A 27,791-nucleotide genomic window follows, 5' to 3' on the forward strand; every position below is an offset into this window, starting at 1 on the left:
ATCCCAGTGCTGCTCTGTACTCACCCTCTTCACTGGCCAAGATGAAGGACTCAGGAGTTCTCTCAGGCAAGGGGGGCACAGGTGAGGGGGGAGATCCTTCTGTAACACAAACCAGCAAACCCTCAGTTCATACTGTGAGTCCACTCTATCACAAATCCTCAATGCACATTGTAAATCTGTGGCTCACATGAGCACATCAGTGAATCAATCGATGTAATCTGCAGATGTAATTGTATGAATCACCTTCAAGAGGGAGTGCCAAGAGCATACTAAAACAGAATGTGTTGATGTTATACTCTAAGAGATGAAGAGTTGCACAGCACTTGATGGAGTCATATTCAGTCCCACACACAATTGCCTTCATCACAAGCTGAGCTAACGGTTGAGCTTATCAACTAACTGGAACTAATCAAACAAGATGAGATGGAGCTGCAGTACATACTATACCGGACTGTTCTTGCTGTGGGGCAACACACAGAGTGCACACCATATTTGATATGGTTTCCTAATATCTTGGCCAGAGGTTGTACATCTACTTAAAATTCCTTAAAGTACATTGCATTCCTTACCCTGACCTGTTCCGGCAGTCATACTCCTGGTTCTCATCACATGTCCAGATGAGATCACTTTCTACATTTCTAAAATGCCACCCGCTAGATCGGTTGTGATTGGCATGCTTTCATGACAACCCCTATCATTTCTGCAAAGAGCAGAACTAGAGCTATCCAGTAGACATTTTGCAATCAACATTTGTTGTGATGGTTTCTGTAAAGATGGATCTTATCAAAACATTAGATAAATATCTCATATGATACACATATTTAGCAAGTGTAGATTTCTTGCTTCTCAAACCAGACTCCATCTTAAAATAAAAAATAATCTTACAAATAGGAGGAGACCACTTCATCCAACTTGCTCTTTGTGTTACTAAAAGCTATTAGATCCATGGATCTTATTCAGGTCTTCCTCGAAGGAATCCTGGGCAATGTCTACAACATAGGTGGGTAGTCTGATCCTCATAGCTCTTTGTGTAAAGACTTTTCTGTTTCCAATTTTAAGTGTACTTCCTCTTAGGTTCCCTTTTGTCCACTGGCTCATGTTTCCCAGTTTTGATGAAGTCCTATGGGTGGATATTGTCAGTATATTTATGGAATTTTAAATGCTTGGATCAAGCCATTGTTCTGTCCTCTGTTCAAGACTAAAAGTGATTCAGCAATGGAAAATAAGAAATTTGAAATTTGTCACAGCTACTGTATGTTTACAAGTTTCTACTTTGGAAAATTTGAGAAGGTAGCTGCGTCAGCATGCGTAGGCTGCAACAGGAACAGCAAAGGTTCATCCATGCTGAAAGGAAAAGAAAAGAGACACAACATTTTGACTGTGGAGCCTTCTCCTTCACACTTGAATAAGGCTAAAATGTTGTGTCACTTTTCAGTTCCTTTCAGCATAGAATAAACCTTTACCTGTTACTTTGGAAAATGCCTTGAAAAAGAATCATTCACAAGTACCAAGCACTTCCCAGTCATTTTGTCTATTTGGAATACCTTCCAACTTTTCTTTGGCAGTTGGGCCATATTGAAATGCACCAAATCAAGTGGAAAAATGTATTTAAGTTCTAATACTTAATCTTCATGTTAACCTTGTCTAATGTCTGATGTCTGATTTTTATTCAGTTATGCAGCACTTTGTGACATGCTTATAAAATGCATGATATAAAATAAAAATTATTCTAGACTTCTATTAGGATTTCTGTAGGTCAAAACCATTTGACTGAATCTGCCAATCTTGACTTACTGGTTTCACTGGAGTCATTGTCAGGACCTAGCAAGCTGCTTGCTTCAAAGATGTCATCAGTTCTGTAGATCAGTTCAGTTCTGGGATGTTCTGCATCTTCAGAAAATAAAATATAAAATTGCAATACACAAACATATTGGTGCAAAAATGGTTCAGTATACACAGAGGCTGATTATGCTGATGCCAATACATGAGTAGCAATGACACAGAGACACTACCATTGTGGCAAGACACCAACTGCAAGGCCTTGGGCGTCATTTAGGGCCTGAAGCAGATAGTTATACACAAAGCTTATATTTATACCAAGGGGGCAGAAGTACCAGTAAAATTAAGTGCTGAATGCCAAGACTGTATATACAGTAGCGCCTCTGAGGTTCCACACTGTTGTAAATCGCAGTATATGGGGAACAATTTGTTCATATAGGTATCAGTTCTGTTCAGTGCTGCTAAATGCTGTGTGTAGCTAGCCTGGGTGCAACACAGAACTGCTTGTTCAGTGCTCATGGAGCAGGGTGGACTCACCTGGCTCACTGGGTGCACAAGGATCGCTGGGAGCACTGGCCAGGATGAAGGATTCTGGGGTTCTTGCTGGCAGAGGTGGGGGCGACTCGTCATCTGAGAATGGTGACATCGAAAATGCTGGGAGACAGATACCACATAGGAAAGGGCTTCAAATACAGCCAAGAGTCAACGTCCAAGAGCTGCTTCTGTCTTTAGTTGTTGGCATATTGAAACGATAAGAAAAGTAACAAACAAGAAGAGACCATTTGGCCTATCTTGATTGGCACCTAGTAGCTATTAAGAGATTCCATATCCCCAACTTCAACAATAGGGTTAGGGAATTTGTTTTGGACTCCCATACCTCTTTCCATAAAAGAAGTGTCTCTAGCTATCTAGTGATTTTACACTTAATTTCCATTTGTATCCCTCTTAAGTTTCCGTCTTAAGAGGAAATGATGAACTTTGTACTGCGGTTTCTTATGTTAAAAATGCATACTTTGGTACTTTGAAACGTTTAATGAATGCAATGACTGGGAAACAGATTGACAGCAGGCACTGACTAAGAATTACTTGCTAAGATTTGCTCCTCAATTGTACTCTGATAATTCTGGGCACAAAATTTTACAATGGAACATACTATAAGTCACTGAAAACCACCCTATCAATCCTGTCGAGATAATTAGAAAGTTAATGTCTAAAACAGTATTAAATGCTGTGTGCTCACCATTTCCTGTGCTGCTGAGCTCACAGTCGTTGAGCATGAGCCTGGGTGTGTTGTAGCAGGGGTTGCTGGTCCACTGGCTGACAACCGTTGGCATCTCCACACTGATCCTTCCATTGGCCTCACAGAGCTTCTCCAGAGACTCACAACTCTCCAGTGTGCCAAGAGAGTCCCGGGGAGAATTAGAAGTGAAGTAAGGATCTTCCACAGAGTAACGGAAGCCCTCGGAAACAGCTCTTAGGGGGAGGTCTGTTTCCGGGTCTAGGTTCGTGTTTGTCTCCAGAAGTTCCCAGTCTGACTTCACACTTTCTTGCCAGCTACCCAGAGATCTGCCTATGTCCTCCTGTTGGTGGCCACAGCTCATCTCCCTCTGTCTCTCTGTGAGCTCTGCCTTTGGCTCCTCTACCCAAGAGGGTTGGTTTGATTTGCTGAGGCACAATAGTGGTTTCCTCAGGCCCCTGGGGCTGGACTCAGGTGTCCACATGCTGCTGAAGTCCAGGCTGCGGTGTTTGGCCACTCTGTCCTCCAGGCTTCTCTGTGGAAATTGTTGTTGTCTGTGCCTCACTTGTGTCACCTCATTGACAAGGGGGTGCCTGTCTGGATGGGGGGGCTCAGACCATCCTGTAACAGAGGGGCCATGTCCGTCTCCTGTAAGCTGCAGGTAGGGCTGGAGTGAGGAAGAAGTTTCCGGAACCATGAGATCATGTTGTTCCATTGGACTCTCCTGTCCTGTTTGCCTGAGGAACATGAATAAAAATCAGTGGAATCAAAGTCCAGCTGGGACCAACCCTTTTCTTTTTCATTTGCACGAACAGCTGTTGAAGGGCTTCATTGTGTTCTTTAATTTTTTGTTGTTTTTCTGTTATTTAAATTACAATAGTGCATTTACTTTTGGCATTTTGTACCTTTGGGGATTCAAAATGTTATTCATTTTAATTTCCAAATTTTATATCACTATGACAAATTAAGGAGAGATACGGTTTTAGGATACTTAGTTCTGGAATAGGTCTGGTCACACAGTCGATCAACCAGTCATTTGCAGATTATAGCTCTGGCAGCATCATGCCAGACATGCCTAGAGTGGAACTTTACAAGGACACTGGAGTTACCTACTGCTCTTACAAACAGTGCTGCAGAAATCCTTAATGTCCAAATATTCGGGATCTTGATTTAATGTTTCAAAAAAAGTTGTCTGATTAATTGTCCCCTCTCACCATACAGTGTCATTGTAATTTTGTTTGGTTGAGGGATCATTGCCTAGTTTTTCTTGGAGGTCTCCCATCCCAGTACTAACCAGGCCCAGTCTTTTTTAGCTTCTCTAATCAGGCTACAAGGTGGTAGTGCTGCTGTTGTTTTTGCAGCTGACAGCAGAGTTAAAGTTGTTTTAGTCTCTAGGTAAGTTCCAACAGAGCCATGTCTGGCCCTCACCTGGGTTTCTCTTCATGCTCTGAGATGTCACTAATGTCTGAGAACTCACTGTCACTGTCCACCTCAATGGGGGAGGGAGCATCTGGAACCTGCAGGGCACAGAGAGAGGCTATGAGAAGCCCGGGACTAGGATGGGTTCAATGAGTAAATTGAAGTACACTTTCCTAAGGTCAAACACAGCAGGGCAGAATGTGAAACAAAATAATTTCCATATGCACATACACAACCTTGCCTGACAAAATAAAAGGTTTTGACAAATAGGATGCAACCCACCATCAAGCACAAAACTGAGCAAGCACAAGCACCTCCACAGGCTCCATGAGCACTGGAAAAAAGTAATCCGACTGTTCCTCTGGATTCCTTTTTAATTTTCATTTGCATTTACTAATTTTGTGAGCTAACACATATTTTGTGTGTCACTAATAATAATGCAACAAGTTTAAAAATAATACAATAAGGAGCTGAATCACTTTTGTCTCAGAAAGGGGACACTACAAGGGGACTTGACAGAAGTATTTAAAGTCATGATAATGTGGTAACAAAGTCTACTCTGAGAACTACATTAGGACCAGCAGTGGAACAAAGATCCAAGAACCTAACTGGAGAATAAATGGGAGTGTATTATAGACTGGAAACACTTTATATAATGAATGATAAAGCCTAATGCTTTATATAATGGATTAAGGGAGGCTGGAATGAGCTACCCAGTCATAAGCTTGAAGCTGATCTGGAATCCTTTAAGAGTCTTTTGGGTGAGATACTTGTTTCAATAAGCTGTAAAGTTGTATAGCTATAAACAGGCTGTTAAGTCTCACAACACAGTTTGGAGTAGTTTTGTAATAGGTTTATTACAAAGACTGTCAGGAGGGTTAAAGGGGAAGTCTGTTTCCTCAGAACATTAAGTCTTCAGCCCTCACCAGTGACTTTCCTGTTATAAATGACTATAGACTACGTAACTGCAATAACCTTCTGTGCTGGCATATACAGGATAACGTGGTGTGTTAAACAAATAGGCATATTCAGAAAACTTATACATTTAAAAACCAGCAGAGAATACACACGTCACAAAAGATACAGCAGTCAGACATTTCTTAGTCATTTTAAATAAATATCTTTCACTGCCACAGAGTTAGAACAGGAAGCCTGCCTGCTTTCATTAAGGAAAGACAAGTTAAGTCTAATTAACCTCTACACAGTTAACATCCAAATGAGTCTTACAATCTTATGTTTTAGTAGTGGTTAATTAATAACAAGCCAAAATCCGAGTCTTGCCTTTTGTTTCACTGTGTGGCATTGTTAAGTTTATTTTTGAAAAATATGTGTGTCACTGGCATGTAATGTTTGTGAAGTCTAGCTCATTTACTGTCTCTGAGAAGTAGGTTTTGACCACATATAGCCAATGAAGCCACCTGTCCACACATACCTTCCTTTTTGGATAGTTTTGTGTCTCTTTGTTGATACATTTCAGCAATTATTTTCCTTCATAATATTTTTGGTAACTTACAAATAGTAATAGCAACTTTGGTATTAATTCCAATCCTTTGTATCAAACACTTTTAAAAACAGTGGTGTGCTCTGCCTTTAATGCATGCAGTCTTAGAAAAAAACAATCATACACATTTAGGTGCTAAGATGCTCACCAAAAAACAATAAAAAAATAAACTTTTCTGATACAGTGAGATTATCTGTGAGTGGCAGGTGTCTGCAGTGCACACTTGAGATGAACAGAGTATGAGGATACATACAATGAATGAAGAGACACTGACAAAGGAAACCAAATATTGGCATGACAAAGCTGAAGACCTGTATGAGCTCCATCTCTAAGTTCTTCAAAACATCCCGAGCGGGTGAATTTCCGAACAAGCCAAATAAGGGCACGTATTCTTGAAATACCTGTTCAGTCTCTTTCTGATTTAGGGGAACTTGGTAATTAAATTTCCTGCCCCTCACCCAACAAACACACACATATGCATACACCTCATTCTCTCGACAAAGGTTTAATATGAGAACGTGGTGAATCTGTTTCCAGGAGAAGGGGAGAGAGCTGGTATAATGCAACTCACTAGGCAGGCCTGGACTACAGCATTGACTGGATCAATAGACACCACATCAGTGACAGCACAGTGACAGGTCACTGCACTGTCTTTATCCTAAATCTAAAGTCTGTAAGATTGACCTGTCACACTTGAAATCATGTAACTTCATTGCAGAAGATTGTGAATTCAGTTTCAGATTTTCAGATCTTTGAGTCATATAAAATGGTTGTAATGATATTCTCCCTAACATGAGTTTATTAAAATTTATTTGATATAATTTGGTTAAATCTGGAGAGGAGAAATACCAATTTAGAGCTAGTATATAAATTATCCATTCTAAAAATAAATAAAATAATAAGGTTTCCTAATTTTTGTTTCTGTGTGCTTTACTATTGTTCCCATTGCGAAGTTGCACAGCACGTGTTTGACTACTGTTACACAAATTAATGCATTCATTATTGGCACACAGGAAGACAGAAAATGTCAATGCACAGGATTTCGAAACATGTGGATATATCTCCCACACACAGTATCTCCAAGGTTTCTGTTTGTTCCCTGGTTACAACTAGCACACAGGCCAAAAAGACATCATCTGTCTGTTTGGATGACTAGCTTTAGATGAACTGGTGTTGTGAGACACCATAGGCTTTTCATGTTGCCACCGATTGTGAATAAATAATATTGGGGTTTTCCCTTTAGTCATTGAAAGCTCCATTAATCAGACAATGTACAGTAAATCAGTGATTCCCAGTTCTCTCCTCAGTTCTCATCTTTTCATGTGATCAATTTGTTTCTGGATTCAGTCCTTAGTTGATAAAATACCCAACTTTAAGCATATTATTTCCAACATACAAAACTGCCATCTGTGTCACCTCCAATTATCCTTATTTTGGAAGAAACAGCTGTTTAATAAGTGACCACTTTATGATAAACAGAGGAAGGTGGGAATGACGACATATTAAACTCTTCTACAGTGAGCATTTACTCTTTTTCCCCCAAGATCCAATTAGTGATGTTATATAATTAGGTATGGACAGCTCCAAACCTTTAGAAAATGGTACACATTTGTTCTGGTTATGAATCCCAATCAATGTTTCAAGACACAGTGTTCCTTCAGGATCGAAGGAATCACTGAAGTAAACCTCTGGTGAATTATTGCTTTATGTGGAAAATAATCCATGCAACTAAGTGACATAAAATGACAGAATGATGTACAGTGAATCACGGAACTCATGTTGTGCAAAGAGAGGAGCAGTGTGGTATCTTGTGAGCATGAGACAATAGTAGCATCATTTGGAATTTCTTGTGTACAGTACCAGTTTTGGTTACCAGGATCAGAAGATTAGAAGATCTTATTTGTTTAAATACATTTTAAAAATCTTTCACTCACTGCATGTCAACTGAGGCTGTGAGAATTGGACATCCTCAGCGGATGTGCAAAATATCTTTATATTTTTGCCTGAGATCAAAGTAAAATTTAATTAGATGGTTAGCCACATTTACACTGTTACAGAAAACAAGTAGGCGGAAGCCTCTCATTCTGAACAGCGAGAATGTCATGCACTCAAGTTATTTTTAAGTATTGTGTTTCAGAACTTCATGGTAAAGTACAGTATCCAAACTGCTATTAACTAATTATTATAATGTTTTATTTATAATTTATTGCGCCCATCAAGGAAAAAAAATCCTGTAACCTCATAGTAGAGAGGAAATTACAGTCTCTCATAACATTTTTCGCATACTTTATCTTCCCAACATAGCACAATTGTCAGACAATATCTATATTACCATTAGATGACTTTCAGTTTTAAGCAGTGGAATCGATTCCATGACACACTCGTTCTTATTTAAGGAAACGTCTGTGTCCTCTTAGTTAAAATTGTGTTCACATTAGGTACAAATAGAAACATTTCATTCCGAATAAACACTAGCGAAAAGTACACCCGTGCACATTCTGCAGAGTTACACATTATCACAAACACTAAAGCCTCATTTTCAACTGAGCTATTTGTAGCTTCTAGGTGTTGTCATTGCACAATGTACCAGTTTGTTCATACACTCAACTGATCATTGCTAGAATTTTGTCATTATTACGACATAAAGAAACTCAGGATTTGTTTTTCCCTTCATGGCAGCAATACGGATGCGCAAATCATTTTATTTTGTGGTTATATTGTTTCACTGTTTTCAGAGGCAAGTCCAGAACCAGCTTTAAAAAAACAGTGTTAGCAAAAAAAAAACATCTTTAGATTTAGGTATTTTTATCGAAATACACTTAAGGTACCTGTGTAAAATTAAACTGAAGAGAGTGTGGACAACGTTCTGCTTCAAGACCATTTAAATATATTAAAGGTTAAACTGATCCTTAAGTTGCATGGCTTTAGGTATCTAAATTTATATACAGCTTAACAAGACCTTTATTGGTTTGTGGTATCAGGCCAGTCTAGTATCTGAGCTGAATCCTCAGGCCAGGTCAAACTAAAAACCAGCACACAGCCACAGGAAGTCCTGTCCACAGCTCTAACATATGCAGGGTTCATGTTCCTCTGCCATTTGTACAAGGCAGCCTCTGCCTTACATGTCTGCTATGCAAAAAATAAATCTTAATAGATTATGTTATGCCGTTTTCTTTTTTTACTTCCCATTTTTCAGACCGGTATTGAAAATGCTTTCAAAAGGGTCAAACTAGTGAGTAAAGCTGGCTGGTAGTTTTATGTAGAGGCATAAAAGGTGCTCATTATTAATTTGTTTAAAGTTTCATGTTAATGTTTAAAGTTTTAAAGTTGCATCATGTGCTAGTTTATTACATTGTATATCAAAACAAGTGAAAGCTCTGGGACAAATGTCCAAAACTTAACAGACCTCATCAGTCCACATGTGGAAGGTGTGGCATCAAAAAATAATAGAGCTTTAAACTTTCATTATCCCACTGCAACAAAAACATTTCTTTAAACTGAGCTGAGCTGATTGAAAAGGGCTTTACTGTGAGTGGTGCTCTGGAATTGGAGGTTAATAGCAGACACCAGACATAGTATACTAGCTGTCAACTTAGTCTGGTTTGCTGTTGTCTTGTAGGAGTTAATGCAGCTATTGGAAGCTCCAGTTCTGCCTGAACTACTTAGCTATTCCCGTTACTAAACTAGAAAACTAAGTTTATTTACTTATTTACTGTAAATGTGATCATTAACTGTTGCTGAAGAAAATGGCCTTACCTCAACTTTTCTTGAGCTGTTGTCCATTCTCTGTAGCTCTCCCTCAAACAGGTACTTTATTACCTTGTAGACAAGTTCATACTGTTCCTATGGAGGTAAATCAAATAATATACTGTTGTTAGAGCCACCACTCCAGACTAATGTTAAAAAATATTTTAAGAGAACATTAGCACTTCAAATATGCAATACTTCTTCTGAATTACAATCTGTGTAATACAGTACTTTCTTGGCACTTAACCGTGTTAACAGTTAGTTATTACAACACTCCTAACCCTTTCTGATGTTGTTTTTTGGAGGCTTAAGAGGTGCATTTTCATAACTGCAACCATAATCTTAAACTGAAACAAACTAGTTTATACTTTGCGAGTTGCTATGAACATCTATGCATTTGTGTTATGCCTTTTGGAACAGCCTTATCTCTCTTTCCTAGCGTTAATCCTGCATCAGCAGGGTCCGCTTGTTGGCACACCAGTCTCCATTTGGTGGTTTGAACCAAATCTTTGAGCTGACGTTGCCATTAACTGCGACCGAGAAAATACTCCAACCGGCGCTTCGCTCTGCCTGCCGTCGGAGTGGGGGGGGGGGAGGAGAACAAAGTAATGTAGCCAATTCATTTGGAACAGCCTTATAAAGAGTAATTAATGTTTTACATCTTATGGTGCACTTAAGACGCTGCAGTAGGCTACATAGAGCCTAATTCAAATGAAAAGTGATCCATCAATGTTCCTAAAACCAGCCTCTAACTGTAGATTAAATGGACAGTAATTACAAAACCATAGTCCTGAACATAGTCTGAAACAAACTCTTAACCATTAACTAAGGTAGGGGTAAGTAATATTTTTATAGCCCTTTATACCATTGTTAATAAACTGTTTATGCACAGTTACAGTATAACAGACTTAAAATGATTTGTGACCAGAAAAGCCATGAGCATTATTTAAATTATTAGGTAACAAATACTATATGAGCAGGAACATACTGTACATAATTCAGGTATCATTCAGTCGTAATTTTATTACTAATTGAATGGGAGGCTTTTTTATTGTTGGGACTAAACAAGCTACTGTGTCAAAATGTATTAATTATTAATAATTAATCATAATGTATATGAAAATATATGGTACAAATCAGCCTACATGATAGCCAATTCAAATGGCAGAAGGCAAAATTCAGAAGCCAGAGCTGTCTCACAGTGTTTCCCACTTTGCCAAAGTTTGTTTTGGGACATGAAAAACAAACTAATAATGATATAAATTAAAAAAATAAATAAGGGTATTAGAATTTACAAGAGGATCAATCTTCAAATTATAGTCTGCACAAGGTCTTCACCTTGGTCTGTACCAGGGACGGCCTCTGGGTCCGCATATCCTGAACCAGGTCGAAGATGCTGAAGTCCTCTTGTAATAACTAAAATACACAAGTCCATAGATGAGTGAAGCATACAGTACAGAGGCCTGGACATCTGCTCCTAGCTCATAGCTGAGCACTTTCCCGAGATCCAACCCTGAATACAAACCCTTTCTGCTTCCACTGTGATGCAAGAGAATGACAAGACAAAAAATGTGAGGGGCCTTTTAGAATGAGCATAACCGCCTGTGTGCTGAGGCTTGATTTTAATGTCTGTCCAAAATAGGTCACTTTACTTATGCTTTGTATTGTGTCCTGTTGTTTAAGAACATTTAAAAAAATGTAATGCCACAGAGGGCAGTTCCTTTCAAATTTAAAGACAAAAGTCAATGGTGGATTTTTAAGAAATCAGTGTGAAGATCTTGCAATGAGGTTAGGAGATTTTGAATAGGCATCTACAGTAGTTCATGGTTGCCAACACGTAAACGAATTAACCTTGTTACCTTTGAAAAGAGGAACAAGTACATTTTCTAATTACTGTATCTTTATCAAATAGCAGCTAGTTTTCTTTTATAAAGGATTGTATGTTAAAAAAACAATTTTAGTGATTCCGTTCAGTGAAACTAACTTATGAAACTTTAATTGCATAATCATTTGATCCATTTCAGGGTTTTCTGTTCTGCAGAATCTTGTGCTGTATTTTGCCGATGAGACAGAAAAGCAAGAAATGTACTGTAACACTGTTTAACTTCACACATCTGTCTGTACTAGCATATACCTGTAACATAAGAATGCAAAAAAGGCAGCAAAGTTTTTTGATAGAGTCTCTGCAGTGGGGATCTCTTGGTTTGAAATAATTGATCAATTAATTAGGCAATGACGTTATTCATTTATCAATGGGCCAACCCATATTTGCAAAATCAGGAGTCATAAGATGGTAAGGCAGGCATCAGGCTTGTCTCTCTTGCCATTTCCCCAGGTTTCCTTACCCCTTTCTTCAGCAGGTTCCAGGTGTAGTCAATGACACACAGGGCACCTGTCCTTCCACATCCTGCACTGCAAACATATAACAGCACCTTTAGCACAACACAAGACAAACTGTCCCTGCACGACACAAATCATACAGTACATGTGCTGCTAAGAACCATGGCAAACTGCACAAAAGGTTGCATTTCACCATTAAATGTCCACCCTGCTTTGCAGTGACAGTGAGAGGCCTATGAAGTAGAGGGAGCATTTTTACTTTTTTGTCCTGCTCATATTAAGCAGTAGAAGTGTGAATGCGCCTTTAACCACATAATGCTATTTATCATTATAATACACAGCGCCTAGTCTAACAACAAAATAAGTGTGTACTGTCAGATCATTATAGAACCCAATATGTGTGCTTGCATTAAAACATCACACACAAAGCAATGAACACTGTCCAGAAACACCAACAACATGCCAGAAACAGACCAGTGCACGCTGGTTTTGAAGCACTTCAGTATGAATGTATTGTAGATGGGTTATTAGGAAGTTAAGATCTGAGATCTTTCATTTACCATTGTAATTAAGCTTCCAGTTAAAAATAAAAATGCGGAACAAAAAAAGCAGTACCCAAAAAACAATATATAGGTACACTGTAAAGCCAGTGAGAACAGCAAAGAAACAATAGAAATGTCCTCGTCCTGTTGCTTGTTGTTGGCTGTCACTGGCAAACACCAAGTCTCAAATTATGTTTCAGGTTTTCCCTGAAACCCTATATGCCCAGCTGTGGAAAATGTGATGAGAATCTTTTCACAACTTGGAACTAAACCTGGACTAAAAAACACCTTGCTGCTTTTTAACAACCATCTATCATGAATATTTAAAAGAGCTTCCAGAGAATAATCCTGATCTTTGATCTTGATCTGAAAGAATACTTTATATTAATGGAAAAAGACAGAAGAGATATGACCACTGTTTGTTTCAAGTGTGGGAGTCGAGAAAAGCTGAGATTAACCCTGAGTTAGGGTTGTGTTACCTTTCCACCAAATTTAAACTTTTGTTGATGGTCCACTTGTGTTTTAGGACACTGAAATGTAGGAAAGCTGATATTTTGCTTGTAATGTGACATTTGTTTTCACTTTTGTTTTCAGATGGAAAATGCCATTTACGTTGTAGTACTCTTAATATGAAATGCAGTACATTCTGAGCTTAAATCAAAAGTCAGAAAAGAACATTCTTTTTGGAATTTAAAGCCCAACCATAATGATAAGTGAACCCGAAACTTTCTGACCCTTATTAATTATTCTGTCCCTATCCCTAGCACGCTCATTTAGAAGACTATTTTGACATACAGTATTTTTCTAATAATTGAAAACCCATCAAAATTAGACTATAATCTCAGATAGATTTAATGTTCATTTAAACTGGCATTTAATCCTAACAGGAGATACCCAGATGTGTAGGCATGCTGTAGATTTTTGTATTTACTCTTTCTGATCCAGGGACTTTGTAAACGTTAAGGTTTGCACAGCATAGAAAACTGTGAAAACTTTCCTAATACAGTATACTGTATCTAGTGTGTCCTGGAACAAAAAAAAATAGATTTATAATCTTTTTGTCTTATCTTGAATACTAAATGAAATGTGCAAAGAGGTACTGTACTGTCAGGAAATGCATCAAGTTAATTCGAAAGGCTGAAAGTAGAGAGAATGAACCTGAGTCTTAAAGTTAGTTCGGTTTTACATACAGTATCGCTATAACGAAAGAACAAGAACGTGACCAGCTTCAAAAGAAACGTGATTGTCCATTATTTTAGTGGTATATGTTTATCTTCTAAAGATTGACATTTCTTTAGAATTAAAAAAAAATCAGAAGCAGTGCAATGCATGTAGAGAAGCTACATTGAAAACAGATTTCAGAAAGTCTTATTGCTTTCATTAAAACTGGTGGTCATCAAGCCACTTCCTGTGACTGTTTTCAGGGAGGTGGCTTGAAGAGTAAAGACACAAAACAGGATGCCCCATAATGCATAGGGTGAGGAGGACAACCATTTCTCAGTTTTTCTGAAAGGCCTTTATAGCAACAACCACAGAATTGTGCTTATGGTACGTACATTTAGTAGGGTCTTCCTCTAACCTAATGCTAATGCAATGTAAAAATTATTTTCATGCAATAGGTAGAAAGTGTAAAAAAACTCCAACATGTTTGAAATTGATCTTCTAATCTACTAATTTAGTATATCTTACTGATACTCAGGAAGAAATATTGCGGTTAAGGATGGTGAGTTAGTGTAAGTACCTGTCTTTCCTGCTTCCTCCGCTGTTCTAGTTTGTGTTTGCTTTAATGCAGACTCACCTGCAGTGCACACAGATGGGGACATCATCGTGATCCTGATAGGAACGCATTTCCCACAACATCTCCAGAATGGGTGGAATGGAGGTGGGCACTCCGTGGTCTGGCCAGTTAACGTAGTGAAGCTGTTGGATTGTGTGACACTCCTATGGATATGTGAGGGACACTCAGTCACATACAGTATGTGAAAGTATATTTGATCAAGCTCAAAGACCATGGTTGCCCTTCAAGCAGCATGGGGGTGTTACAGTGGTGTCCTGGCTACCTCCCACCTTGAGCTTCCCTAAATATGTCCCTTAATAGCCAGCAGCCATATCAACCTGCAACTCACAACTGGCAACCCACTGAAGCTAAACAGATGTGAACCTGGCCAGTACCTGGATGGGAGACCTCCTGGGAAAAACTAAGGTTGCTGCTGGAAGAGGTGTTAGTGGTGCCAGCAGGGGGGTGGTTACCCTGTGATATGTTTGGGTCCTAATGCCACAGTTTAGAGATGGGGACACTATACTTTAAAAAGGTGCCATCCTTTGAATGAGACGTAAACCCAAGGTCCTGCCTCTCTGTGGTCATTAAAAATCCCAGGCAGGGGTGTAACCCTGGCTTCCTGGCCAGATTTCCCATTGGGTTACTGTACTCCATACTCACATTGAAGAAGGTAACATTTAAAACTCTTGTTATGTAGTCCCCCTTGTTGTCTTCCGATACCTAAAACAGATGGAAGGATAAAATACGAGGAAGAGAGATAATGATGTGTTCTGTTCATGTGCTGAGCATTATCTGATGTCATTGATTAAATAATCTTCCAGTTCAATTGTTGGCAGCAATAAACTGATATTGTGTCTGTATCACCTTTGTTACCAATTGTGGTTACAATTTCCTCTTTTACTACCTTTTTGTTACCATTGTGAATTTGGCAAACACTTTTACAGTGATTTGCCTTAACTTTTTGTTATGACTTCCTATGGCTCTAATATGCCTTTGTTTTCTGCACTGAAGCACCTGATAGTTTCAAGGTACTGTATGTTTACTACAGTGCACCATGGTTTATGCATAGTCCAGTGCAGCAATGCAGAGTGAAGGCATATTAAAACTACAGGAAGCCACAATTAAAATGATGGTAACAGTGCAAAACTATTTTGATTTTCTAAAAGCAAAATTTATAAGGCTACACTTTGTACTGTATGTTCTGTCATCACAAAGGTATTTTACCATTTTACAGACTTCTTGGCAGGAGAACCAAAGTTTTAGAGGAGTAAAACTGAAACTGCAGGCAGGAAAGAAACTGAACTAAAAGTGTCCTTTAAGCCAATATAGGCAGCTCCAGAGAGAGCTGAGAGTTACTCTAGAACATTCTTGGCACACATCCAGCTTTCACACTAGTGTATCTTGGTCAGCACATTCAGAGTTCTCAGAGCTTCCACATTATTTTCATAGAAAAACTATGATTCATATAAAACGTATTTCTGTTTCTTCAGCTATAGACAATCAACCCATCACATTTGCTCAATGGTCTGAGCAGCTATTTACATTGTACCTTACTTGTTGCCCTTTGAACAGTATAACGTTTGCCAGAGAACTTACTGAACATTTAATATCTTAGCTATTGTGGGGTTAGATTGGTACCATACTTCGACAGTTTTAAATGACTACAACTGTTACAGCACTTTCTAGGATATTTGAGAGAAAGGGTGATAGTTATTTCTCTGGCTGCAGGGATGAGGACCTCACTGAGCTGGTCAGAGAGAGACGGGGACTCACGCAATCAATTGTGAAGGGCCCACACTGAAATGCTGCCTCGGCAGACTCGGACCAGTAACGCTCGCACTTTTTCTGCAGAAAAGACAGAGTCGGTGAGTCAGCAGAACACCTAGGCCCAGGGGTGTAGTGGAGGTGAACTATTAAAATGGGTTAAATATAGTGTAGATGAGATTTGTAAAAATGTGATATGAAAATATGAAAGGAAAACTTACCCTTCCCATTTCAAACTCTCTGCAGGCCATGACAATGATCTGAAATTGTTTTTTTAAAAAAAACTTCAGTCCATGATTAACAGATTAAAACGGAACAGTTACTGTATAATTGTGGCTATTTCCTCTCAAGACTAGTGCTTCTTCTTAGTTCTGTAAATTCTATGGATCAAAAATCACAGACAGACCACCTAATACATACTGAACATACAGTATTAGCATGTACAGCCTTGAGATGATAACCACACCCCCTTTTTAAAAGACCTCTGCATTGGCTCTGCACGTACCGTAGTCCTGCTACTTTTTCACCAGTCATGTTCTGTAACAGCCTGGCTTTCCTTGTGAACATTTTCCACAATATTTTGCACAGAATCTTTGCACTTTTTCTGTGGTTTAACCAGGAATGCATTGAGCTTTTACCTTTGTCCAATAGTGGTTTCCCACAACTCACATACTGTAATTAGCTTAATACAATGTCACTGTGGTCTTTTTCTGCACTTTGTTGTGTTTGTACCATGGTATACTGTAGTAAATTCTAGTAAGCAAAATACTCAAAGGCCCTGACAAAATTACTGTAACTCAATGGACTCAACCCAATAGAATCAAAATTAAAACACAAACCAGAGGACACAAATAGAAATCGTGTGGTAAAGCTTTTAAAACCAAGAATGGGAGGCACTTCTTTACACAAAGGGTTGTTTAAATCTGCTGCAGGCTACACAGACATGTTATTGAATACATTACCCTGGCTTCTTTCAAGAAATAGCTGTGTGGAATCTGCAGGTCAGTTATCAACGAGGAAGCAAATGACCCGTTCTCGTTTGTAGCCCTTGTTCATTCTACATTGTTATGAAGGGTAAACAATACTCCAGAAGTGCTAAGCTATACCAGAGCAGGTAGACCCTACCTGCACGTTGTACTGCCACACCATCCTCCAGAAATCCAGCACGGTGTGAGGTAGTGGGCCCTGAGTGGCGATGTAGACCTTCTGGCCAGACACTCCCTGGGGACCCATCAAACCACAGTCAGAGCTTGCATAGCTGGACACTTGAAAGGTTCTGGCCAATTTGTCAGACCTGCAGTGCAGGGCTGTGCCATATTACAATTGACAGCCTGGAACCAGAGATGATCCAGCTGTGCCACAATAATAAGCAGACACATACATTCTTAACTGGGAGCTCTGTCTTGTGTGTCATGAAGGGCCTGATGCAGATGGTTATGCGATTATGCTGGTGGTTGTTTTTCACACCCTGGGTGCAGAGGTACAGCATAATCTGTAAAAATATCCACTTCCTGGAAGAATTCCTTTTTAGAAACATATCCATTCACAATTAATGGGGAATATGAAAACATTGTAAATGAATCAGATCACTCTTGTTAGTTTTAATTATAATACAGTAATTCTTCTTTTTTCTTGAAACCCTTGCCCTTGGACGTCACATCCGGCCCTACCTTGATAAAGCTGGCGTTGATGTAGTCAGAATCATTATCAGAAGTGATCAGAGACAGCTTCACTCGGCTGTGATCAACTGAGGGAAAAGAGAGGGAAAATGCATCTCGTTATAGTCCACACGCAAGAAACTGAACCATTTCACCTATCAACTTCTTCTTGTAAACAATCACTTTGTGTTCTACTTTACTGAAATAGCGATCCATCAGTTAGATGAGATAATTTTAAGTAACTCAAGTGATTAATACAATCTTTCCTAGCTCCCTCTTATTCATCACGTCCATGTATTATTAAAAAGCCAGTTATTCCTGGTAAGGGTCATGAAAGCCTCAGAAGTACAGGGCTCTGGACAGGATAGTCAGCTGGCCTGACAAGTCCATTGAAAGCGCAAATTGTCCACACACAAGGACAATTTCCAGAGATCAATTAAACCAGCCTGAGGGTCTGTGAAAGTATAGGAGGAAACCTACACTGTAGCTAATGCAGCAAAAACATGCAACCTCCACAGAGAAGATACTTAAGTGTGGAATTGAACCCAAAATCCAAGAGTTGTGAATCGGCAGTGCTAAATGTTTCCATATCAGTCTAATTCAATACAATATATCAATATTCATAATCTCTGTTCTTTCTGAATGTATCATATCGACAATAGTCCAATGGTGATGGCTGGTTAGTACTTCCTGTATTACTGGTCTTTTAAAGATGGAACTACAAGCCTTTGAAGTGAGGCTCAAAATACAAAAACATACTACGATCACCAAGACGGAAATCTTTGATGGCGGGATTGTAAATGGTCAGACACATGCAGGAGCTGTTTTGTCTTTTGTACTCACATGGAACAATGTCTTTGTATCTGTTCTTCTTCACGTTTTCCTGTTTCTCTGCTGCCTTTGTGGGATATGTCTTATCAGTGCGGTATTTGGTTGACAGCCTTTTCAGCCTCTGCAGAGAAGAGTGTGCGAAAGTCATTCACTTCAGTTGGCAGAACAGTAGCAGTTAGCTTTGCTTCTCGTCACATTGCGTACGCACGTCAACAAAACAAAATACTAAACACCAACTTCAGCGTTTGCCACATTTTCAATAGTTTTAAACTACTGGTATGATCATATGCCCTTTTGTTGTTTCTTTACAGTGCTTTGCACATACCCATTAACTGCTTGCAAATACAATGGTGCTTTAATCGGTATGGGATCACAGGAGTACTACTGTATATGTACAAAGCTTTGTAATATGTGTTTTAGACATATGAGATTGAGCCACTTCATCAGACTGTGCATGTTACATAAGTCAAAGCCACTAGACAGTGTTGAACCTGTTCTGTTATGTGCTGAGTTGTGTCTCATTCATAATACTCATTTTTTTATATGGCTGGGCTACTCAAGCACTGTGGAAATAGTGAGAGTGCTTATCGTGCAGCAGCAATCTTTATAAATAATTTTTAAATGCAAGAGGCTAGATTAAAGATTTGATCATTTTCAACAAATGTGCTCATTTGAGACACCACTGGTCCAGGTCGGTGTAATTTCTTTGGCTCACCTGACATTGATAGCCCAAGTGGCAGTGCAAAGTTATCTTTAATTTGCTGCACAGGTAAATATCATTTGACCTAGACACCTGGGAACTTCCCATGGTGTCAGTTAGAGCTGCATGACTTTTTAAATCAGTGCTTCGTGAGCTGTAGCTCACAGTAAAGCCCTCATCTGTCCTGTACGAAATCAAATCATACTTGTTTAGGTTTGGCTTGTTTTTATGTACTTGATGAGTTGGAAAAACGTATCATACTGAAAGTGTATACAGGACAATGACTTTTATTGGAGTAGGTTGGAAATTACCCATAATGTGGGTGTTTATTTTTTACACAATACTGGTAACCGTATTTGAGGCTGAGATTCTGAGACTCTAAGTCTCTTCCAGAAGCGGAACAGATTCCTGGGAAACCACTCATGTACTCTGTATGTAACTAACCTTGAATCTCTACTCGTAACTTTCAGTTTAACTGTGAACTTTAGTTTACTTAAATTGAACAGGAAGCAGTCCAGCTGTGTAATGCTCAGACCCAAATGGCTCCCTTTGCAGGAAGTGAAAGCATGGATCCAGCCAATCAGTTTTGAGTCATGATGAAATTCTGTGACAATCTCCTCACCCAGGCTGTGAGGCTCACAGGACGTAGTATTTGCTGCCCTAAGGACCAACAGATAGGCAACCTTTCACTATTGACACAAGCTTTGCACTGTACAGTGCCACCCACTCAACTCTAACACTGAGTAATGTAGACACATGAACAGAAATGACATTTTTAAATCATTTTAGTTAGGTATTTTTAATGTATAGTTAGAAAGACTGAGTCCTGTCTGCTTCTTCAATTTTTTTAGATTCACAAATCCCCTCCTTGAAGAAGGAGATCCAGCAGATTTTTCACTCTAGCTGGAATCTCCGTTACTTCACCTAACCCTTAATTCAAGTAATGTTCTTAATTACAGCTATGACAGAGCCTTCTTTTGGAAACAAAATTGCCCTTTTATTCTTACAGTTTGATAGATTAATTGAAATTCAGTGTAAGAGCTTAAAACAGTCTTAGTTTAAGAACTTCAGATTCAATAATGAAAAGTTTAGTACCATTAAAGATTTAATTATTTATCTCTTGGTCCAACATTGGGATCAAAAGAGATTTAAAGCCCTGCTTTAAAGTATCTCTACTTTTAAAAGTTCCTTAATTGGTCCATTAAGGTAATAATTTGCTCATTCTGGTCATGAAGAGTTTCAGTGGAGTGATAATCTGCGGCTGTTGCAGACTGTTGTGAAACCCTGGCATGCTCCAATGTCACACAAATCCAATGTCACACAACCCGAGTTCATAAGGGTCACATCAGGAGAGGAGAAATTACAGCAAAATGTACAGTATTTCAGTCATCATATCATGAAAACATATTTCAGTAGGTGTTCACCCCTCCGCATAATGAATTGTCTGGAGTTCTTCTTGGAGACAAGGGGCGCATTGAGTTTGTGGTCAGGGGGTTTTCTGCGCCTGTGATGGAAATTCTAAGAGGTCGAGCGAGCACTCGTAGCAGAAAGTTTCCACTCCCTCAGCAGCAGAACGGAAAGCAGACATGCGGTGACCTAAACCCCTTACTGTTTACCTCACACATACATATTGACGCCTTTGGCCATTTCCCACTAAATTTTCACCTAAACCTTTGCTGACACATTTCATTAGATGCCAAAGCATACACCTAAATCAAGGAGCCGAAAAAAAAGTTAATGGTGGAAAGTAGAAAGAAATGTACCTGAAGATGGTTCAGCAGCCAGAACCTTGCTTTTCATCTATCTGCTGTTCAGCACTGAATTTACTGTACTTGTTCCTTTGCCGCTAATGTATGCTGACACAGTCCCCAGCTCAAACCTTTTCAATTAAAAGTTAATGCTTCTTAATTAGGAATGTCAAACAACCATAAAGAAAGCAAACAAACCTCAAATACATTACATATCTGCTTGATATGATTGATTTGCTGTAATTAGACATTAATTAATGATATGAAATGCTTCATTAAGGATAAATGCAGAGTACTGACATAAAAAAATGTCTTTGCATAATTGACGTATTAATGTTTATTTGTTCACGTAGACATGAAGCAGCCACTATGAAAGGTTAAAACTGATAAAAGAATGAGACGATTCAAAGACAGAGCATGTGTTTGTGCAGTTTGGGTGAGTTTCCCTTAGCACTGTCCACCAGTGTGAAGTTCTGCATTTCTTTTAAAAGAACAGTCATGCTACCAGTGATCTTAAAAATAAAGGATGTTTCCTCTTTGCCACAAAGCCAGTGGTGATTTCCCATACTTCTTTGTGCTCTTGTGACTTGGTACTTATGTCAGAAAGTGGCTCTCACAAGCTCAAGGCTTGGGGACAGACCCTGTCTGCTTTTATACTGCATTGTGCTACCTTAGAAAAAGACACATTCTGCTTATGTTTTCTGCTTTCGAGACTGGTGCTCAACAGAGTGAACTGCAACAACAGGGCCTAGATTCAAGCCAAAGTGAGAGCTTTTCTTCGGTAGTTCACGCAGTTCCTGCTGATAGAGCTTCCAGCTTACTTGTGCATGACGCAATTTAGGATGGTATTGGGTAGAGTGTGGCAACACTAGTGCTACAGTGTATCACATCTTGTGATTCATGTTGACAGGCTCTAAAAACATTCCCACAAGCGCTGGTGCAAAAGACGAGGGAAATGTCCCAATCTATTGCGGTGTGTATGCATTGTATACTAATTGTATGGTTATGCCAGCCAAACTCTCTGCAGTCTACAAGTTTCTATTTAGAAACCGCACTGAGATACATGAATAAAAAAGAATGAATTGACTTTGAGCCTATAAATGTGAACACTACAGACAATTAATATTGCAAAAGTTACAGTGGGTACAAGCAATCCTGACATTTTTTGTGAAGAAAGAGCATTCACTGTAAAACTGACCAGTCAGACAGACTGTCTGAACCTGGGATCATGCTTTAGGAGTGCCATGATTAATTTGAGAGTCACAATTGCATTTTTAAGCCATGACTGCAACAATGTTTAAAAAATTAAACTGCATCGAAGACATCACTGAGTGCAAGTCTATCTAAAAATAACCACAAATGAGAGGAAATCATCCAACTCATCAGCTTCTATTTCCTTCTGGTCAATACTGGTTGTACTGGAAACAAAGATCCCCCAAAACAAAATCCTTCCTCGCAGTAACAGTGTGCAATACAGGTCTGTTCCATGTCACAGCAATCCACAGCCTATCACCATTCAAACCAAAACTGTTTCAGGTATGTATACATGTATGTGATAAAAACACACGTTTGCCATTTTGGTTCTTTTAGTGAATATCATTGTTAATATCAGAAGACCACAGAACCCTGCTGCAAATGTACAGTTGCCATCAGCACCAGAACAGCAATGTTTAAAGTTAATATTTTAGCATTAAGTCTGTAACAGAGGACGAGAAGGTTAAATGGGTTGTAACGTAGAGCAATAACCAGCAGTTTATTTTTACCATTCAAAGCAATTTGGCTCATCCGCAGCCTCAGAGGTTTCTTGAAAGTAGACCTTTACTCATTAATTCATCATAATGAGAAGAGATGAAGGGTTGTTTAACGAGTTGCGTGCTTACTCAGGCACAGCAGGAATAAGGAGTGTCAGTAAAATGAGTGCAATGGGAATGGAGAGGTACTGGTAAAATGCAAAGATAATGAAATCATAAATAGGAAAAGTGATTATTTAGTCCATTTACATTACTGCCCCCCTCGCACCACCGTTTTTCATGGGTGTCCTAGGGGTAGTAAACATTTCCTTAGTGTGTTATTCCTGCCACGAGGCCTGACTAAAACTGTTCAGTCAAGTGTTATCAATGAGAATAGGCAAACAGAGTGTTACAACATTTACTGTAGTTATAAGTGTAAAATTCAAATCAATGGGATGTTGTATTCAAATTGCACACAATTGCACTAGTAATATATCTGTAGAATTCTGTGTACAATTTTTTAATCATGCTATAAACGCTGCTCTAGGGTAGAGTGACAAGATATATTCCTGGTCTCAAAGGAGAGTACATTAACAGGCTGAAGGAACTGAATCTTTTTAGTCTTGAACAGAGAAGACTATGAGGAACCTGATTTTGAAATAGTCAAAATCAATTAGAGCAACTGTAGCAGTCAACTCAGTGGACTTCTTCAGCATCACCAGTGAAATCTGAACCAACCAATACAAGTGCAAACTATGGCAACTCAGGTCTGTTGTTGAAGCCAATACCCCGCTATTATTCCAGAAAAGGGTTGATATGATCCCCTGATCAATTAGCCTCTAAATACCAACCTCATAACCTTTCTTACATTTTTACAGTATGTGCTTTAGCTTTAATGACTTCGTGGGAACAGGCAAGGCTCTTAATAACAGAAGTGTCACATTTAGAGAAGTTCACACTTTAGAAAAACATGTTAAAATACAGAGTACAGAATAAAAATAAAAATAAATACAGTATAAAGACCTTTCTGCTTAAGAAAGTTAATATTAGAAGTGTCTAGTTTACTTTAGGTAATGGACGATTCAGAAGCAGTACTGCCTTTAAACACGCAGCACTTAAACAAGAGCCACATAACTGTGATGAGACCATAACTGTGAGCGGCCTACACTGTTCCATAACAGAGTAAGTAATAACAGAGCTCAGAGTAAGTCTTAAAATCAATGAGAAACTTTTAGTGTTTCTCCAGTGTTTTCATGCTTCTGGTAAATTAGGAAAACACCCACCCTATCAAACACAAACAGACATACAGAAATGGTGTCTTCTTCAAGTTCAAAGTTTATAGGTCGTGTCCACCAGCACAAGGAATTTGGTCCTTTGTCTTACAAAAGGTAGATTTGCAAATTTATGTAGGTGAGAAAAAATACCGTACTCTTTCACATCACCCATGCAGTATTTACAGAGAGAAGTGCCCCAGCAGGGAGAGGAGGCAGACACAGTGCTACATTCTGGCCCAAACGGGACCTCTGGAACAATGTGCTCAGACACCATGACTGCATTTTAAACTCTCCTATGGATTGTCAGTTTGATTTTAATTGAGTCAGATGAATGTGACCAAAACTTGCAGAAAACAAAAATGCAGATTTGTCTTTTGTTTTTGAGTTCCTGTTTCATTTTGTTTCTGACATGTTATGATGGTCAGACCGGAACATATTCAAGGAACTCTACAAACACCACATAAGGGGTAAAACCACAACATGGCATAGTATCAGTTATTCTCATACAGGAACAAGCTGTGGAAATATTTAACACTCTAATAATTTAGAAAATTCTTTCACATGAGATATCACTCTTACATGCTCTTGCTGAGTAAGAGGTAATTATAAGTGCATTACTAAATACCTTTTCTGTCCTGGCCTTACAGACAGCGATACTAACTCCGTCACATCGATCATTTCCTTCCAGCCTTTTAAACAGACGTACTGTAGTGTTTTAAATCAGCTACTCTATTTTACAGGCCTATACTGAGAGAGGCGCTAAAAATGTAGTCATAATATAGTTTATAAACTATATATATATAGATATACTATCAATATATAGTGCATAAGTAGAAGAAATTTAACAGACCAGTGCATTCGGTACATTACATGCACATCATGTGTATATCATAATGAACACATTGTTGCTGCTATACATTTACACTCTATATATCTAAGCCGACAGCTATTGTTGACGACCATCATTACCACATCTTACAGTACTTACTATAAAACTTTAAATACTAATAAAAAGAGTATGAGAAGATAGAGGAACTGAATTGTTCATAAGGGATTTAAACTTTTTTCTTCCTTAGTGCAGCACTGAAAGAGTCGGCGCTCAGAACTTTTCAGTTTTTGTTTGTAAACTTTCCTTCTGTACTCCTGTGAACTTCAGTTAATTGAGGCAAAGCTCGAGCTTGTTTCATGTGGGCTAAAGGAGATTATAGTATCAAAGTACAGCTTGAAAGAATGAACTCACTAAATATTCGCTGGCAAAGATCTCCTCAGACTGAGCCTCCTTGGTCTGCATCTCGTCCAGGAACTTCCTCAGGATGCTCCTTTGGTCCATGCTGAGTCCCTTTGTCCTCTGGGTGTCCTGCAGCTGGGGTTGGACATGTCAGGACTGGGGGCTCGTGGGACCGGCACACTGACAGCCTCTACTGCCAATGAGCCTGTGGTTAAGAACTGCATGAGCTGTCTTGAAGGAAGCATAGCTAACAGGTTCTGTGGTCAGATTAAAAATATCATCCGTCATGCAGGGTCCTAGAGCCCGTTTCTCTTCTCCCATATTGAGTGTGCGCATGTGCTGTGATGTGTGTGGGCAATTAGTGTGCTGTGCTACGAGAGTCTCCTACAGACGAGCAGTGAAATGACAACAACACAATCACGCATCAAGACAGGGATTCAGGAAATGTAAAACAAGAAGCGGTGAGCCTGCACAGCCAGTCAGACAGCATTCATCACTCCCAGAATCCAGTTTGAAACGCTAATTGGTCCCAAGAAGGTATTTCCCATTGGTAAAGAAATTGGTAAGACCCATTTCTCTGTGCCTTCTGTCTTATTGATTCCAGTGAATTTTACAGTATGTGCTCTGCTGAGCTAGCTCTTTTCACCTCTCTGTCTGGATTTATTGATATGTCTGAAAATAACATATTTGAAAATATTTAATGCCAAGTAACAACGTATGAAATTAGACATCCCTTTCTGATGATGATGAGACAAACCAAGTCTTAAAAGTACGATTATAAAGTTTACTTGATTTGCAGTCATGACATAAAACGTACTCTTGGCCAACATGTTTCGAAGAACTGTTCTTTTGTTACCCTTTTAAAAAGGTTTTGCCATGTTAAACAGGAAATTGTGACACTGATGTAAGCATGGTGTTTCAGGAATGCATTCTTTACTGGCATCCTTATCTTTGAATTGTGCAGCTCCTTCTGCAGCCTAGAACAGTGTCAGGTGCTGCAACAGTGAACTCACATGCTTTGTGAATTCACTTTGCTCCCTTTTCAAACAGACTGTCAGCTCAGTGTTGTGATTTAGTGTTTGACTTGCTTTTCTTGTCTGAAAATTTCCAAAGATTCTCAACAGAAGGCTGGTTGTGTGCTATATGGGGCTGTAGGCTGGCTTGTCATAATGCATACATTTCTAAAATAATGTCTACTGATGTACTGTATGCTTCTGAAAGTGAAACATATTAGCCTTCTAAAAATTAACATTTCACAAGAGATGAAAAATTGTACATTGTATGCATTTGTATATTTCAGTTCTACCACTGATATATTTTCATGGTTGCCGTGATAATGTGGTCAGTGAGAGCACAGTCCATGCGTTTCAAAAAGGATCTTATCAAGTAGAACATAGTGAAGCAAAAGGAGAAATATCTTCTGCCTCTATTTCCTTCCCTATCACATTTCTAAAAGACCTCTGTGTGCATCACTTCTATCCCGAGGTTAAGGAAGTGTAATTTCAGCCTGTAAGTCTATTATAGGAAACTAAGAATGAAGACAAATTGTCTGTTCAAAAATCTAGCTTCTGGCACTTCTCCTGTAGTACTTCAGATGAGTAAATCCAATTTTCATTTATTACATGAATAAAAACCAACCTTACAGTTGTGAGAAAAATGTTTGTGTACCCTTCGGAATCATCTGTATTCCTGTATTAATTATGTGCTCCTGAAGTGCGATCTGATCTTCAGATAAGTCATAATAATCATTAAATACAATCTGATTAAACAAATAACACATAAACAATTGTGACTTTTTCATGACTACATTGAGCACATTGTTTAAACATTTAGTGTCTATGCTGGAAAAAGTAAAAAGTATGTGAATGTAAGTACAGTTTGACCTCAACAAAACATTTCCTGTAGCTGGATCAGTCCTGCTGTAGCTGCTGTTTTGGACCATATGGAAATGGGCATATTTTAGCTGTCTTACAACAGCCACTGTAGAGATTGAACTATAAGGCACGAAGTATAAAAAATGGTAAATTTGAAAAATTCTGGTTAACTTTTTTCAAAAGGAGTCCCAACAGGCACTTGCTGCTTGTTTGTGCAACAAGTCCACCTTTAATTCCACATTAATCTGCATTATTGCTTTCAATAAAACGAAAACTGATAAGCTTTCATACTGATATTATTTTAATTAAGTCATAAGCACTTCTAGTCAGTTGATTAATGAGCAGGCTTCTGGAAAGTACATGCAGCTTTGATGCCATTACAGCTAGCAGCATAATTTGATCTAATTACAGTTTGACTGTAATGCTGGTTCTGTGAACATTTTTTCCCATGTCAGAAACGCCCAGTCACTTACGTGAAACTGCATATTTTAAAGCGGTTAAACAATGCATTGAATACCTTAAGAGCAAAACAGAAGCATGACTGGAGCATAAAGATGTTACTGTCTGTCACCATCCCGAAAAACTTCAAATATCTCACAAAATGTCAAATATGTCAGCATTTAAAAAATGAGAGCTCAT

General features: G+C 38.8%; 1 protein-coding gene across 7 annotated transcripts in view; it reads right to left on the reverse strand.

Moving 5' to 3' along the window:
- The window catches only part of LOC148658676 (tyrosine-protein phosphatase non-receptor type 22-like), a 35,661-nt gene extending 10,091 nt beyond the window's left edge, over positions 1-25,570 (reverse strand). For 3 of the 7 annotated variants that reach the window (XM_088640173.1, XM_088640172.1, XM_088640168.1), the window contains exons 1-16: positions 25,291-25,569; positions 18,611-18,719; positions 17,780-17,856; positions 17,235-17,330; positions 16,331-16,369; positions 16,119-16,190; positions 15,006-15,065; positions 14,364-14,506; positions 12,029-12,095; positions 11,022-11,099; positions 9,693-9,779; positions 4,445-4,533; positions 3,020-3,753; positions 2,317-2,433; positions 1,795-1,890; positions 25-99 (exon numbers count right to left, since the gene is read on the reverse strand). In XM_088640173.1, the coding sequence (XP_088496299.1) occupies positions 25-99; positions 1,795-1,890; positions 2,317-2,433; positions 3,020-3,753; positions 4,445-4,533; positions 9,693-9,779; positions 11,022-11,099; positions 12,029-12,095; positions 14,364-14,506; positions 15,006-15,065; positions 16,119-16,190; positions 16,331-16,369; positions 17,235-17,330; positions 17,780-17,856; positions 18,611-18,719; positions 25,291-25,380 (2,029 nt within the window). In that variant the 5' untranslated portion in view covers positions 25,381-25,569. Of the gene's footprint in view, positions 1-24; positions 100-1,794; positions 1,891-2,316; positions 2,434-3,019; positions 3,754-4,444; positions 4,534-9,692; positions 9,780-11,021; positions 11,100-12,028; positions 12,096-14,363; positions 14,507-15,005; positions 15,066-16,118; positions 16,191-16,330; positions 16,370-17,234; positions 17,331-17,779; positions 17,857-18,610; positions 18,720-25,290 lie in introns of all 7 variants that reach the window. The other 4 variants (XM_088640167.1, XM_088640171.1, XM_088640166.1 and 1 more) reach the window with 4 other exon arrangements.
- Between the last annotated feature and the right edge of the window lie 2,221 nt (positions 25,571-27,791).

Source organism: Lepisosteus platostomus, chromosome 7, assembly GCF_059453375.1.
Source record: "Lepisosteus platostomus isolate fLepPlt1 chromosome 7, fLepPlt1.hap1, whole genome shotgun sequence".
Lineage (NCBI taxonomy): Eukaryota > Metazoa > Chordata > Actinopteri > Semionotiformes > Lepisosteidae > Lepisosteus > Lepisosteus platostomus.